Source organism: Borostomias antarcticus (assembly GCF_949987555.1).
Source record: "Borostomias antarcticus genome assembly, chromosome: 12".
In the NCBI taxonomy this organism is placed as follows: domain Eukaryota; kingdom Metazoa; phylum Chordata; class Actinopteri; order Stomiiformes; family Stomiidae; genus Borostomias; species Borostomias antarcticus.
In genome coordinates, this window is record NC_140245.1 from 897,314 (window position 1) to 912,313 (window position 15,000).

General features: G+C 50.6%; 2 protein-coding genes across 2 annotated transcripts in view; one reads left to right on the forward strand and one right to left on the reverse strand.

Annotated features, from left to right (window-relative positions):
* tep1 (telomerase-associated protein 1) overlaps nucleotides 1-3,494 on the reverse strand; it is a gene marked incomplete at both ends in the record, with an annotated part of 74,218 nt that extends 70,724 nt beyond the window's left edge. The window contains 6 exon segments of the mRNA XM_084447154.1: nucleotides 1-150; nucleotides 358-507; nucleotides 795-971; nucleotides 1,324-1,567; nucleotides 1,679-1,860; nucleotides 3,429-3,494. The exon segment at nucleotides 1-150 is cut by the window's left edge and continues 15 nt beyond it. Of these exon segments, the coding sequence (XP_084303280.1) occupies nucleotides 1-150; nucleotides 358-507; nucleotides 795-971; nucleotides 1,324-1,567; nucleotides 1,679-1,860; nucleotides 3,429-3,494 (969 nt within the window).
* A 1,475-nt stretch (nucleotides 3,495-4,969) lies between these two features.
* On the forward strand, nucleotides 4,970-10,392 carry LOC311316124 (uncharacterized protein; the record flags this gene model as incomplete). Its single annotated transcript, XM_084446906.1, has 5 exons — nucleotides 4,970-5,465; nucleotides 7,291-7,386; nucleotides 8,805-8,910; nucleotides 9,359-9,458; nucleotides 10,265-10,392. 4 exons carry the CDS (start codon nucleotides 4,970-4,972, stop codon nucleotides 9,414-9,416), a joined length of 756 nt encoding a protein of 251 aa, XP_084303032.1. The 3' UTR covers nucleotides 9,417-9,458; nucleotides 10,265-10,392.
* Nucleotides 10,393-15,000: the final 4,608 nt, after the last annotated feature.

The window sequence follows — 15,000 nt, forward strand, 5'->3', positions numbered from 1 at the left end:
GGCCACCTCCAGCCAATCAGAGGGCAGCTGGACCGCGGCGCAGAAGTACCGGCGTACGTGCGGTTTGGAGGCGGGCAGACTGGCGGCGAGGGCCAGCAGGAAGTTGGCGGTGATACGGATGTTTAACTCCTGTCTGGTGTACACCGCCACCTAGATGGGACAGGAAATGACACGTTAGGTGATAACATTGTATTCCCGACACTCAAAGCACTCACTCACACACACACACACACACACACACATACACACACCCGCACCCGCAAACACGCACACTCGCACACACACACACTCACACACACACACACACACTCGCGCAGATGCACACACTCGCACACACACACCCGCACACACACACACCTTAAGGAGGAACTGAGGGTCACGGGTGGAGATGTCTCTGGCCAGGTTCTTGATCCTCGTCCACGTGGTCGTGTCCCCGTCCCAGTCCTTCTGTCCCGGGGCGGTGGACTTATTCACCAGAGAGCAGCACACTTCGTTCAGAAGCAGGTACTGGCCACAGACAGGACGGAGGAAAGAGGTGGATCAGAGAGGACGAGAGGAATATACTTTATTCAGAGAGGAGGAGAGGAATATTATACTTTATTCAGAGAGGAGGAGAGGAATATACTTTATTCAGAGAGGAGGAGAGGAATATACTTTATTAATGGCAGAAAGGAGGGAGGGATGATATGATAAGCTTGAGGGAGACGGAGGTGATTATTCTGCCATTTTTATCTTTTTAAAGTGTACTACTAAGTGTACTATTTTAACTCCCACCTCAATGTGTCCTCACTTACTTTTTTCTCTTTCAGCTCATCCTCAGAGTTCTCTTCCCCCCTCTCAACTTCTCCAAACTCCCCTTGGCTGATTCTCATAGTCTGCTCACGATCTTCATCGTCCAACTCCATGTCCAGGACAGGCATCTCTGTGGACACCCCATTCTCCTCAGCCGAGAGGCATTCCTGGGCCGAATCCTGCATTTCGAGTTGAGACAAAACTATGTCTGAACACGTGATCCCAAAAAGCATTCAAGTATCAGAGTCTGATTTGAGAATTGGAGTCTATCTGCTGTTGAGCATAATTTTGGAGTCGGCAGCAACATTTCACTGAGACTGTACACAATCACATACGTTACATATAACAAATAAAGAAATCTTGAATCTTGAAATCTGTTATGTAACAAACAACAACGAATCAAGCAATCACACATTGGAGTTTGAATGAATGAATGAATGAATGAATGAATGAATGAATGAATGAATGAATGAATGAATGAATGAATGAATGAATGATTGAATGAATGACCAGGCCGGTTCGTGCTCCTACCACAGTCATCTCCTCACTGCAGGACAGCACCTCCTCAGAGGAGCAGCTCCTTTCTCCTCCACCCCTCCTCTCCTCAGCGGCGTGGACGCTCGGAGGGAGACCCGTACCACCATGAAGACGTGAACCACTAGAGGGCGCTGAGGCAGCGCACAGCACCGAGCCGGGGGCGTGGCGCGGAGAGAGGAGAGAGGAGGAGAGGGCGGGGAACAGGAGCGGGTCCGTCCTCAGAAGGGTGCTCTGGGTGCTGAGGAGGGGGGAGGGGAGGGCGGGGGAGGGAGGGAGGAAGGTGGAGGTGGTGGAGGACAAGCCGGAGGGCTGGAGAGAGGGGCAGGAGGGGCGCTGGGACGACGCCCACGAGGAGGAGGGTTTTGAAAGGGTGTGGGGCAGCAGAGAGGAGGACCGAGGGAGGGCGGAGCAGGCCTGGGTCAGCAGTCTGTTCTCCAGGCTCGTCGTAGCGGGGCAAAGTCCCCTCGCAGACGGAGCCAGCCGGTCCCCGTCCATGTGAGACTGCAGCGCCCTCATCTCTGCCACGAGAGACTGCAGGAGAGAGCAGACGGAGAGACTGTCAGGGACTTTGTACCGTATCTCTCTAGGGAGGGTCCCCTCAAAACACAGAACACAAAAGCTGCCTGTCAAGTTGTCAGTGATTTTATTATGATAAGCAGTTCAGCAGCATTCCACCTAAGTCCTTTATTTGAATAGTCAGTTGGGCTTCATGGCTACGTGTCGTGTTTGGGTGGGTCACTATCTTAAAAAACAAACAAAAAATAAATAAAAAATCAGTAAAATAAGATCAAAGTTCAAACTCAACACCTCAAAGTTCAAACTCAACACCTCAATGTTGTGTTGATAGAATGAGTTGTGCTTTTTTTGTACGTATTTTAATTAATTTGTATGTTCCATGATGACTTGAGATAGATCATGCCACGAATGTCACCAATTCCACCAGAAAGATGAATGTTAAGCAGCACAGACTTTTGAAATATTTGAGCTCACAACAAGTTGTCATTGATTCAATATGCCAGCTTGTAGTTAGGTATGGTTGCTAGCTAGCAGCTCCTCTTACTTAATAAAGATCTTGCTCCCCATAAAGAGCTGAAAACTTTGGACACAACTTTCCATGTTGAACACACCCCGTATGTGAAAAGCTTAAACTTACCTTACAAGTCCAGATCCACCCACTCTTGATCACACTGTGTGAATGTGACTAGTTGAGTTCTTTATTTTAATACAAATTTATTTTTTTATACAAATAAAGTAGCCTACCGATGACAGTCAGACGTTGCAAATATCTAATTGTCCAGGTAACACACGGAAATGAACACACATCATGAATATACCCAGCTTCAGTACATGAAGGTGATAGGTCAGGTGTAAGCACAGGTACTGTACCTTCGTTACCGTAAGGTCTCAAATGTTGCCGCACATAATGTTGGCTAGCCCCGTTAGGAGAAAAGTAGATAGCTTGCTCAGCTAATGTGAATTTAAGACTAGCTAAGCTAATGTGAACTTAAACCAAACCTATTGTTGCTGCTTTAATATCGACGCTTTGCAAAGAGTCGTTTTATACAGTCCCCACGGTATGAAACGTCAACATTTCCTGTTTGGGAAGGAACTGTCTAGCCTACCGTAATTCTTGTTGTATTGGGTCAAATTAGGAAACAAAATCGCACCAGATTTGACAGGTTCCGTTGCAGCGGAGTCCGGATATCCTGTTTTGGCGCCGAACACGCTAGACGCAATCTCTTTTCAAAATAAGAGCATAAACTGAAATGTGTCAGAACGTGTTATTTCGGTGGGGGTAGGCTACAGTAGCAGCAGCAGGCTGGAGCTCAACGCTCTAAAGACATTGGAGATGGTTGTGGACTTCAGGAAGAGCACCCCCCCCCATCACCCCCCCTGGGTGACTCCCCAGTTGACTCTGTGGACTCCTTCCGCCTCCTGGGCCCCACAATCTCCTAGGACCTCAAGTGGGAGCTGAACATCCGCTCCCTCACCAAGAAGGCACAGCAGAGGATGTTCTTACCGAGGCAGCTGAAGAAGCTCAACAGGCCAAAGACAATGTTGGTTCTCCTCTACACCTCCATCATCGAGTCCATCCTCACCTCCTCCATCACCACCTGGCACTCCGCCGCCACAGCCAAAGACAAGGGCAGACTGCAGCGTGTCATCCGCTCTGCTGAGAGGGTGATTGGTTATCCTAATCTCCAGGACCTGCACGCCTCCAGGGCCCTGAAGCAGGCGAGAATGATCGACCCCTCCCACCCCGGACACAAACCCTTTGAGCCACTCCCCTCCGGCAGGAGGCTGCGGTCCATCAGGACCAAAACCTCTCCGCACAAAAGCAGCTTTTTCTCGACTGCGGACACCCTCATCAACATGGCCTGTATCCCCCACTGACTCTGCAGAATTATTTTTTGCACATTACTTTTGATTGTATTGTATATAGTGTTGTATTGCACATAGGATCATATTGTTTTTGTCTCCTCGCTATTGCATTTTGCATTATTGTATTTTGCACAGTCAAATGCAAATTCTTCGTAGGTGTGAAAACCTAACTGACCAGAATAAATCTGATTATGATATTGAGGGGGCGTAATTTGTGCTTTAGCCAGTCTCACTAATTGAACCTGATTGATGTAAATCAATTTTATTTTTAATGTATTATTTAAGGCATTTTTTAGGCATTGTTTTTTGTTTCTGGTTTGTTTTTCTCTCGTATTTGTGACCGAAAGTGTTCTGTAAAGTTATTTTTACGTTTTCACAGTCAAATCACAAAAGGTACGTTTTTTCGTGACCTTTATTTTGAAATTCCGGGCAAGAACGCTACCGGATATTCGAGTTTGGTTATTGAGGCTAGATTCATACTGCTGCGGGGAACGTCAAAGAAAGAAAAATGTGGAGGGAGGTGTCGAATCAGGACAACTAAATACCCTTAAAACAGATATATACTCACGTTGGATTCAAATGTGAGTGCGATAGGGAGTAGTGTGGAGGGAGAAGCCGTTTAGCCGACCAAACCTCTTCCCTTCTTCTGCGGTTCGTGGGGAAGCGAGGTAACGTTTAGTCCGCTAGTGAGCTAGCTAGCCCACCAGCTAGCCCACCAGCTAGCCCACCAGCTAGCCCACCAGCTAGCCCACCCGCTAGCCCACCCGCTAGCCAACCCGCTAGCCCCCCAGCTAGCCCCCCAGCTAGCCCCCCAGCTAGCCCACCAGCTAGCCCACCAGCTAGCCCACCAGCTAGCCCACCCGCTAGCCCACCCGCTAACCCACCCGCTAACCCACCAGCTAGCCCACCAGCTAGCCAACCAGCTAGCCCCCCAGCTAGCCCACCAGCTAGCCACCAGATAGCCCACCAGCTAGCCCACCAGCTAGCCCACCAGCTAGCCCACCAGCTAGCTAACCAGCTAGCCCACCAGCTAGCTAACCAGCTAGCCCACCAGCTAGCTAACCAGCTAGCCCACCAGCTAGCCCACCAGCTAGCCCACCAGCTAGCCCCCCAGCTAGCCCACCAGCCAGCCCACCAGCTAGCCCACCAGCTAGCCCACCAGCTAGCCCCCCAGCCAACCCACCAGCTAGCTCAACCAGCTAGCCCACCAGCTAGCTAACCCAACCCAGCAGCTGGTAACAACTCTGAGAGAGACGAGATGGGGACCCGAGCCAGTCGTTTACATGAAGACTCGGTTCCTTCTGCTCTCGGGAAGGATGGAAAGAGGGACTCATGTCGATCCCGGTGCCCGAGGCCGACCAGCCTGATGGTGGACTTCTCCGGGAGTTTTGAGGATACGGAGGTCAACCGGAGCCGGTCAGAGGAGGGGAGCGATTCGGACACGGGGCCACAGGCGAGCAGCCCGGCTGACCCCCTCGACAGCCCCTCTATCAGCCAGCCGTCACCCACAGACGACCACACCGGCGACTGCAAGCCCGAGGGAGATGGACACGTCAGTCCCGGTGTGGCCGTCAGCGGGGAGCGTCCGTCCGCGGAGGAGACAGGCCGCGTGGCTCACCGCACGTTTTCTGAGCGTCTACCCGGTAACCGGCACTCCTCCGGTAGCGCGAGGTCCGCACGGGTGAGAGGCGCTCATCAGCGCCCGGTGTCGGAGGCGTGGATCGGTCTCTACCGGGTCAACAACCGGCACGGCAGTACGTTACTGTGCTCTCACTTACTGGGTTCCCTCCCTGGGTTTATTAGGGTTCATATCAGTGATGAGTGTGGTCAGATGATGATGATCAATATGTGTTTGAACATGTTATGGGGTTAAGTAACTGTTTAGATGGATAGATTTGGTTTGATATTATTTAGTTCCTCCGTGAGTTTATGGGTAGCCTAATTGTGGATGAGTGAGGATGATCTGATGATGATGATGATGATGAATATGTGTTAGGATGGGTCCAGACATTATAATCCACCCACTCGATCTCAACGGAGTGTAACGAGTTGACATTCTGTTTGATATTAGGCTATATCTGTGTTTATTGTCATGGGGAAAGTAACTATCGTCAGAGCAGGATACAGTTGTTTTAATATTATTAAGAGGCACATTTGTATGGATACGGGGACATCAGAGCTGAAATGGAATCCAAAACGTTGTGAAGTAATCTGTCATGCTGTGGATTAGTCCAGAATTTGCATTCCTGAGCAGATAATCTCAACCCGCTTGATAAAAAATATTTAATTCAGTGAAACCCATTGAAACGAGTTAGCCCATGTTTACTATAAAACGGTGTTTTAAATGACCTGGGTAGAAGTCCATGACACTTCAGTGCGTCAAGCCCTGATCATGTTTTCCTGAGAAATGTGTTTGTGAGTGACTGCAACATTAGGGTAAGGCCAGTGTTAACGCATGACTCACGAACCGCGTCCGACAATGACCCGTCTCACAGGCGTCCCGAGCTACCGCGCGCCACTAACCGCCAACAACAACAAGAGGCGCAGCTGCGGTCGCGCGACCTGAGACGACGCCCCACAGCGACGCCCGCCCGCTCGCGCCCCGGCCCTGCTAGCGTAGCCAGGCTAGGAAGTGGGTCAGCCGGGCTCACATGCTCTCTGTCTGGCAGCAGCCCACAGAGAATGTAGGCCAGCTGGGTGCAGTTCCCAACGCCCCCCCTGCTCGTCCCAAACCTCCACACCCCTAGATACCGACTCGCTCTGGCTCGGTGTCTCTCCGCTGGTAGGAATCAGACTCTGATTTTTATGTGGCACATGTATAAAGAACAGTGAAATATCATTGCTGGCTTTACGATGTGCTCAATCAACAAATAATTACAAATTGCACAGACAATTCAGATGGAGGCATGAGTGTATTATGTACATGCTATATATAAATAATCCTGTGGGGGAATGCCATCTGTCATTCTATACACATTTGTTGGCGCTATATACACTAGGTATGCTGACACAGTATACAGTATACACTACATATAGTGACCCTATATATATATATACACTAGATGGGGTCATTCTGGTACCGGATGACCTGGTTTCCTCAGTGCTCGCCGTGTGTGTGCGGTACCTTTTCCCCTGTCCGTATTAGAGGGAATAGTCTGTTGTATAATTATAATATATATATATATAACTGCAAAACAAATCTGTCAGCCAGCCTGATCATTCATCATCACCTGTTGACGATGGCTCCACACATCGTGTCGATACAGTTCTGTTCAACGTCTTCGTATCTTAGTTAACAGGCCGTTTCACACCACGGTACTTTTCCCCAGGAACTAGTAACCGTAGTTGCGTTCTCACCACAGGAACCAGGGCCTAGAGGAAAGTACCAGGGAAACTAATTCCACTACCCCCGGAAAGTCCCTGGTAGGTGGGACTGTTCCTGGCGTTAATCTGTGGGTGTGTTTCCTGTTCCTGGCGTTAATCTGTGGGTGTGTTTCCTGCTCCTGGTGTTAATCTGTGGGTGTGTTTCCTGTTCCTGGTGTTAATCTGTGGGTGTGTTTCCTGTTTCCTGCTCTGCAGACATCCGCTGTCCCTTCTGCTCCAAGGCCTTTCCAGGGGGCCGGATTGAGGATCATCTGCTCAGCTGCCTCACCTCCCCTCCCCTGCCCTACAACAGTGAGTACCTCCCCTCCCCTCTCCTCCCCTCCCCTCCCCTCCCCTGCCCTACAACAGTGAGTACCTCCCCTCTCCTCCCCTCACCTCCCCTGCCCTACAACAGTGAGTACCTCCCCTCCCCTCCCCTCTCCTCCCCCCACCTCCCCTGCCCTACAACAGTGAGTACCTCCCCTCCCCTCCCCTGCCCTCACCTCCCCTCCCCTGCCCTACAACAGTGAGTACCTCCCCTCTCCTCACCTCACCTCTCCTGCCCTACAACAGTGAGTACCTCCCCTCCCCTCCCCTGCCCTCACCTCCCCTCCCCTGCCCTACAACAGTGAGTACCTCCCCTCTCCTCACCTCACCTCCCCTGCCCTACAACAGTGAGTACCTCCCCTCCCCTCCCCTCCCCTGCCCTCACCTCCCCTCCCCTGCCCTACAACAGTGAGTACCTCCCCTCTCCTCACCTCCCCTCCCCTGCCCTACAACAGTGAGTACCTCTCCTCCCCTCACCTCCCCTCCCCTGCCCTACAACAGTGAGTACCTCCCCTCTCCTCCCCTCACCTCCCCTGCCCTACAACAGTGAGTACCTCCCCTCCCCTCCCCTCTCCTCCCCCCACCTCCCCTGCCCTACAACAGTGAGTACCTCCCCTCCCCTCCCCTCTCCTCCCCCCACCTCCCCTGCCCTACAACAGTGAGTACCTCCCCTCTCCTCCCCTCCCCTCCCCTGCCCTACAACAGTGAGTACCTCCCCTCCCCTGCCCTCCCCTCCCCTCCCCTCCCCTGCCCTACAACAGTGAGTCCCTCCCCTCCCCTCCCCTCCCCTCCCCTCCCCTCCCCTCCCCTCCCCTCCCCTCCCCCTCCCCTCCCCTCCCCTCCCCTGCCCTACAACAGTGAGTTCCTCCCCTCCCCTCCCCTCCCCTCCCCTCCCCTCCCCTCCCCTCCCCTCCCCTCCCCCTCCCCTCCCCTCCCCTCCCCTCCCCTGCCCTACAACAGTGAGTTCCTCACCTCCCCTCCCCTCTCCTGCCCTACAACAGTGAGTACCTCACCTCCCCTCACCTCCCCTCTCCTCACCTCACCTCCCCTCTCCTCTCCTCTCCTCTCCTCTCCTCTCCTCTCCTCTCCTCACCTCCCCTCCCCTCCCCTCCCCTCCCCTCTCCTCCCCTCCCCTCCCCTCCCCTCCCCTCCCCTCCCCTCCCCTCCCCTCCATATACAGAACCATATAATGTTGGTGAACATTTTGTAAAAATAAAAAATAAATAAATTGGTGATATTGAATATCGGCCTTAAATATCGGCTATCGGCCACCTCAATTTTTACTCAATAATCTGTATCGTATCGGCCCTAAAAAATGCATATCGGTCGATCTCTAATCACAAGATAAACGTTCAGAAGAGTTAGTTGGAAAAGCCGCTCTCTCTCTTGTGTGCGTTCCTCAGCCGACCAGCTCAGTAAGGACAGCGGCGAGTGCTCCATCTGCCTGGAGGATCTGCTTCAGGGAGACACCATCGCCCGGCTGGCCTGCCTGTGCGTCTACCACAAGAGGTAAACCGCCACTCCGTCACGCAACCACAACACTAATCATCGCCATTATGACGCCGTCTCCCGCGCAGTAGTCGGTGCAGGGTTGCTGGCCGTCTCCGTGGCCGCCGCACCGGCGTGTCTGCCATCGGAGGTAAACCGCTCGACCACACGACCACAACACCAATCATCATCATCATCATCATGCTTCGCTGTGACTCGGCAGCACCTTTCAGCTCAGCCTCATTTCAAACAACAGGATTAAAATAGATATCCCACCTGTGTGTTTATGGAAAGGGTTGATGTAATCTGTGGCCTGTCTGGGATGTATCTTAAAGGGTTGATTTAATCTGTGGCCTGTGGGCTGTATTTTAAAGGGTTGATGTAATCTGTGACCTGGCTAGGCTGTATCTTAAAGGGTTGATGTAATCTGTGGCTGTATCTTAATACACAGCGTCTTCCCTCTCTCTAGTTGTATTGACTCCTGGTCCAAGGTGAAGCCATGCTGTCCTGAACACCCTTTTGATTGACTCATGGGTCACATGTACACCACAGTGACACACCTGACTGAGGTACGTACGTGTGTGTGTGTGTGTGTGTGCGTGTGTGTGTGTGTGTACACATTTGAAAATAATAATTTTTCATTATTCCTTCACAATGGAAGTAGGCTTATAGACGTACCATTCTTAGGCTGTGTGCACACTAGGTGTATTTTTAAAATGCGCTGTGGATTTCGGCAGCTTATTTTCCATTCACAGCTCTGGGAACAGATCAGAATGCGGGTGGATATTGAGACGCGCTGCTCATTTGCGCTGTGCGCTGGCCAGAGAGGATTCCTGAAGTTGAAAATAGTTCAACTTTTTGAGTAATCCTCTATGACGTGGAGCGTATTTTTATCACACGACCGATCATAACGGAGGTGGGGTAGCAGCACGGAGGATATCGTGAACCCATAATCCAGTCCCACCAACTCTCTCCTCTTCAGCCTCTAAATAGGCTACAGCCTGAGCAATCTCTCTACTTTTTGACATGACAGTAAAAGCCAAAAAGTTGCGAAGTGCAAGTAAATAATGTAACGGTTGTTTACAAGATAAAAAGGTACAATGTAGCCTATCGAACTTGGGTAGAGTCAAGAATGTTGTTATGGAAACGAAATACACTTCGCGAGAGCCGCATCTTTTTTCCAACACCAAATGCACTCTGGGTAACTTATCCGCTAGATGAAATATCCGCAGTGTGCACACAGCCTTGCTCTTTATGTACTCGGGATCATTTTGCTTGAGCAGGAATTCATTTATTAATTAATTAATTAATACTTAATTAATTAATTAAGTATCCATTTCACACGCCACTGACACCGTCTTTCTCTGTCCATCAGGAGACTACACTGTATCCCCTACTCTAGAAACAAAACAAATAAGATGGGACAAAGCTTAATCCAAGACCCGAGTGTCCTCGTCCTCTGTGTGGGGGACAGCTCCTGAGGGGACACGAGGACCCCTAGTCCGGTGTCTCGGTCCTCCGAGGCCGACGCCGGGGACGGATCTCAGCCAATGACAGCCAGCCTCCAGTCAAAGACAAAGAGATATCACATTACCAACAGGGTCACGACCCCGGCCGTGATTGTTTTACCCTGCCGGTATCGGCCATTTTATCATTCACGCTGTAAAAAAACAAAAAAAGTAACGTGTTTGGATTTCTTGTTACATCGGAAGAATGTTTCTGTCGGGAGGAAACCTGACGACGACCCAACCCAGGCAGCATCTGAAGAGAGGACTGCTACTGCGTCAATATCGCAATGAATGCTTTTTGTTTGTTTGTTTTAATAAGCAGGGGTTGGTAAGGGGGGGGGGGGGTTCTGTGAATAGGGTTGCTGTGGTGACCGGGGGCTTTCCTGTGGTTGCGGGGGTCAGGGGTCGGGGGCACGGAGCAGGCTGGCGTTCGGGCGCTGGGTTCGCTGGGGTCCACATGGCGGTCGGTGTGGGTCAGTGTGGGTCGGTGTGGGTCAGTGTGGGTCGGTGTGGGTCGGTGTGGGTCGGTGTGGGTCGGTGTGGGTCGGTGTGGGTCAGTGTGGGTCAGTGTGGGTCAGTGTGGGTCGGTGTGGGTCAGTGTGGGTCAGTGTGGGTCGGTGTGGGTCTGTGTGGGTCGGTGTGGGTCAGTGTGGGTCAGTGTGGGTCGGTGTGGGTCGGTGTGGGTCGGTGTGGGTCAGTGTGGGTCGGTGTGGGTCAGTGTGGGTCGGTGTGGGTCAGTGTGGGTCGGTGTGGGTCGGTGTGGGTCGGTGTGGGTCGGTGTGGGTCAGTGTGGGTCAGTGTGGGTCAGTGTGGGTCGGTGTGGGTCAGTGTGGGTCGGTGTGGGTCGGTGTGGGTCAGTGTGGGTCGGTGTGGGTCGGTGTGGGTCGGTGTGGGTCGGTGTGGGTCGGTGTGGGTCGGTGTGGGTACCTCTTGGGCCATAGCACTGGTGTCAACCGCACCTTTTTGAGCACTTTTGACTCCCAAGGCTGAACCTCCTCTCACGAGGTCTGTTTGATTGAACCACGTGTGTGTGTGTGTTTGTGTGGGTGCGTGTGTGTGCGAGTGAGAGTGTGTGAGAGTGAGAGTGTGTGAGAGTTCACCCCGCCAGTTAACCGAGCGTGTCCCCCTCCCGACACGTCCCGTCCGCCTGTACATTTCATAAAACCTCCCAATTATTTAAGGAGCGTCAGACACGCCCCTCCGGCCCCCCGGCCCCCTCCCGCTGCTGCTGAAGGCCTCATCCCACCGCGCCTCTCTGGGGAGCAGCTCGGACCCGTGGACCAGACCCTGTATGGTAGTCCGGCCGTCCGGGAGGGAGGGGGCGACGGGGTCGGCATACCGAGACAGCTGCCTCTTCTCATTGCTGGAGGTCACAGCTGATGAGTAATTGTTGTAGTATTATTACTATTATTATTACTACTCATCCCTTCCCAGCCGTCACATTCCCCTGCTGCTCTTACTGGCATCGTTCATTAGCCTCGTTTCCGTGGATGTTTATATGGTCAGCGGTCACGGGTTGCCAGATTTGGTAGTTTCCCACCCAATTGGGCTGGGAAAAATATTACTGGGCAGTTGGCCTGGGAAAAAACAGCCTGGAGTGGGAACATTATTTATACATTTAGGTTTTAATTGTTGGTTAATCGGTTTTCTGGAAATATACTATGTTTTAGGCTGTTTTTTTGGTGGATAAGCTGGTTTTCAGACTGTAGTCAGGCTGGAAATTGTCTATCCAACCTGGCAACGCTCTGGGCAGCCCCCCCCCCCCCCCCCCGGGTCCTACCCCTGTGCTCTAGCCTGGTGTCGGTTAGCTGGCGTTCCTTCTGCGCGGTCCGGTCCGGTCCAGGGTACCAGCTGAGGCATAGCGCTCGCTCTCCCAGCATGACTGGACTGGTGGTAGTCGGCACCAGAATAGGCTCCGCCTTTAAAGCCTTCCTATTGGTTAATAGCCGGCCCAGACTTCTTGCCCAAATGCATTCTGAGGTGCTATGACCGGTCCTACCTCTAGGCTGCAGTATTGTGCATGTAACCCTCTTGTACTGAGAACAAAAAAGATGCCAAAAGTATGTGTACATGAGACATGTGGGAGTTGTGTTTTTTTGTTTTTTTGGGGGGGGGGGGGCAGATTGATCACTAGATGTTACATTTTGTGGTGATGATGATGATGATGATGAATAATAATGTTGTGTTCTTTGAGCGGGGAAGGGGTTGTCAGTGAAAACATGGACAATCTGAAGCCCCAAAATGTTACCTTTATTACTTTCCCCTAAGGCTTTGTGGTGGAATACCTCTCTTTTTAAATGCTAACACGTGTGTGTGTGTGTGTGTGTGTGTGTGTGTGTGTGTGTGTGTGTGTGTGTGTGTGTGTGTGTGTGTGTGTGTGTGTGTGTGTGTGTGTGTGTGTGTGTGTGTGTGTGTATGTGCTCAACCACAGGGTTATAATCCTGTGTTATGTGATGGTTGTGCTAATATATCCAAGCAGAATGTTACCATAGCGATATCTGCTTCCCAAGATATGGACAATCTGCTTTCTCTCTGGTGTTATAGGAACAATTGAGTTTATTTATTAAATTGTAAATATGTAATGCAATTCAAAATGGCTTGGTCTTTATCTGTTCATTATACTGTTTCTAAGCTCCAATATTTTGTATGTCTCAAAGTTGATTTTATATGTATTTTTTACAATAAATATATTATGTGTGAGCCCTGTTTTGTTGATGTCCGTCGTTTGTGTGTTTTAAGTGTTATTTCTGCTGTACGTGTTTGTTGCATGTGAGGTTTGCTGGAAGTGAAACACAGGAAGTTCTCAAGTTGTTTTTTCCCGCCCTCAGAGTATGATCTGAACCCATAATAACCCCATGCCTCAAACATTGCTGTGAGATCTAGCACCAACTGTATATGAGCAAAAGTGCATTCCTGAAGTAGGAAATGCTTTATACGGAGGAGATGTGATGCCTCTGTCCTTCCACAGGGTGGCGTAGTTGGACCAGGTCATTTTCCAGAATGCAGAATAATGATTGGATGTTGGTGTGGTCTCGTGGTAGGCTAATTCGGATAAGGATGCAACGGGGTAATCGATGCAATTTAATGATTACTGTAAGCTGACCTGTTGTATAACTGATAATAGTGATAATTAGGGTCATTTAAGTCAGGTTATACTGCAGCATTTGAAATTTATGGTTTCACTGCTGTAAATTATATGAGCTAAAACAAGGTGTGTACCATTTATTGGACATTTATTGGATACAATTACCCAGGTGGAAATTGGCGGTGTAGTAGCCTAGCCTAGAACTTATGTTCCCTCAGCGTCCTGCAGTAAGACTGGGAGGTCATTTGTTATACATTTTACAACCGCTTTTGCTTTTACTAACCACTCCTCGCACATGAGATGATGAAAGCAGGTCCAGTAAGCCGTTATCTGGCTGTGCTTTCACTTCCCTGTCCTTGTGAAAACAGCCTCTGGATGCGTCGCCTCACGCCTTCTCCTCAGGCTGCCCGATCCCCAAACACAATCATGAAGGATCAGGAAAAAATGGGCCCCTGGGCCTGGATGTGTAGAGGGGCCCCCCTCCACGCCACCACGCCACTGACCACGCCACGGACCTCACAAATCAGCCCCTGAGAGAGCTAGAGAAACACGGTCTTCACCGGTGGGGGCAGGTGGGTGGCCCAGAGAGGGGTCCACAGCCCCCGACCCAATATGAGGCCTGGTTTGCACCACAGACCCACAGGCCGGCCCTGGTTGAGTGTGTGAATTAAAAATCTTACTTGGTTTAGTTTAGATTTCAAAGAACACGCTGAGTGGTTGGTCAAGCTGGTTTCAAACAAAGACAATAAGTTTATTCTATGTTACGATTTGCAAGTCGGACTCAATGCACAGGAAGTGAATCCAGGCAAGAATGAGTGACTGGGGAACGAAAGCGATAGTTTATAACGTGAAAAAGGAAGTGACACAGTTTCAGGATAAAGAGGACAGGGAAGTGATGTCACACAGGAACAATTTGTAGTTTTAACAGACTGATTCTAGAGGAACGAACTACAAAGTTAGAACAACAGTCAAGTAGGAAAACAGAACACTTTGGTGATACTTGAATTTCATTCACAAGTGCTTCAGGTTGAAATATAGCCTAGGCTACTATATACTTTTACCAATATAGCTTCCATTCAACCCAGTCACTTTCACTTCACGGCTTCCCTCGTGAAGGTGTAGAGTAGCAGTCCTGTCCGTTTGGTCACAACGCTGTCCCAGCATGCAGCACGACGCTTAAACGACAGCATTTCTCAAGTAGTTTCGATCTCAACAGGATTAAGTCAAGCCTAAAACTGTAGTAACCTAATTCTTCGGCCTGGGAAAGTGGAGACTCTCCCATCTGTGTGTCACCTCATCATCGTCAGGGTTAAAGGTTAAGTGAAAGCCATCAGTCATTGCTTTCATGTGTTGGCGTGGCTGAACGCTGCCATCTGTCAGGATCGAAGTCAGAGCTGCCGCTGGCTAATTTGGCAACATTCACAGACACAATTAAACCATGACTGAATGCATGAGTTTACGAGTTTGTTCCACTCATCACTGACTGCATCCTTAGATTAAGAATGGATAGCAAAAACA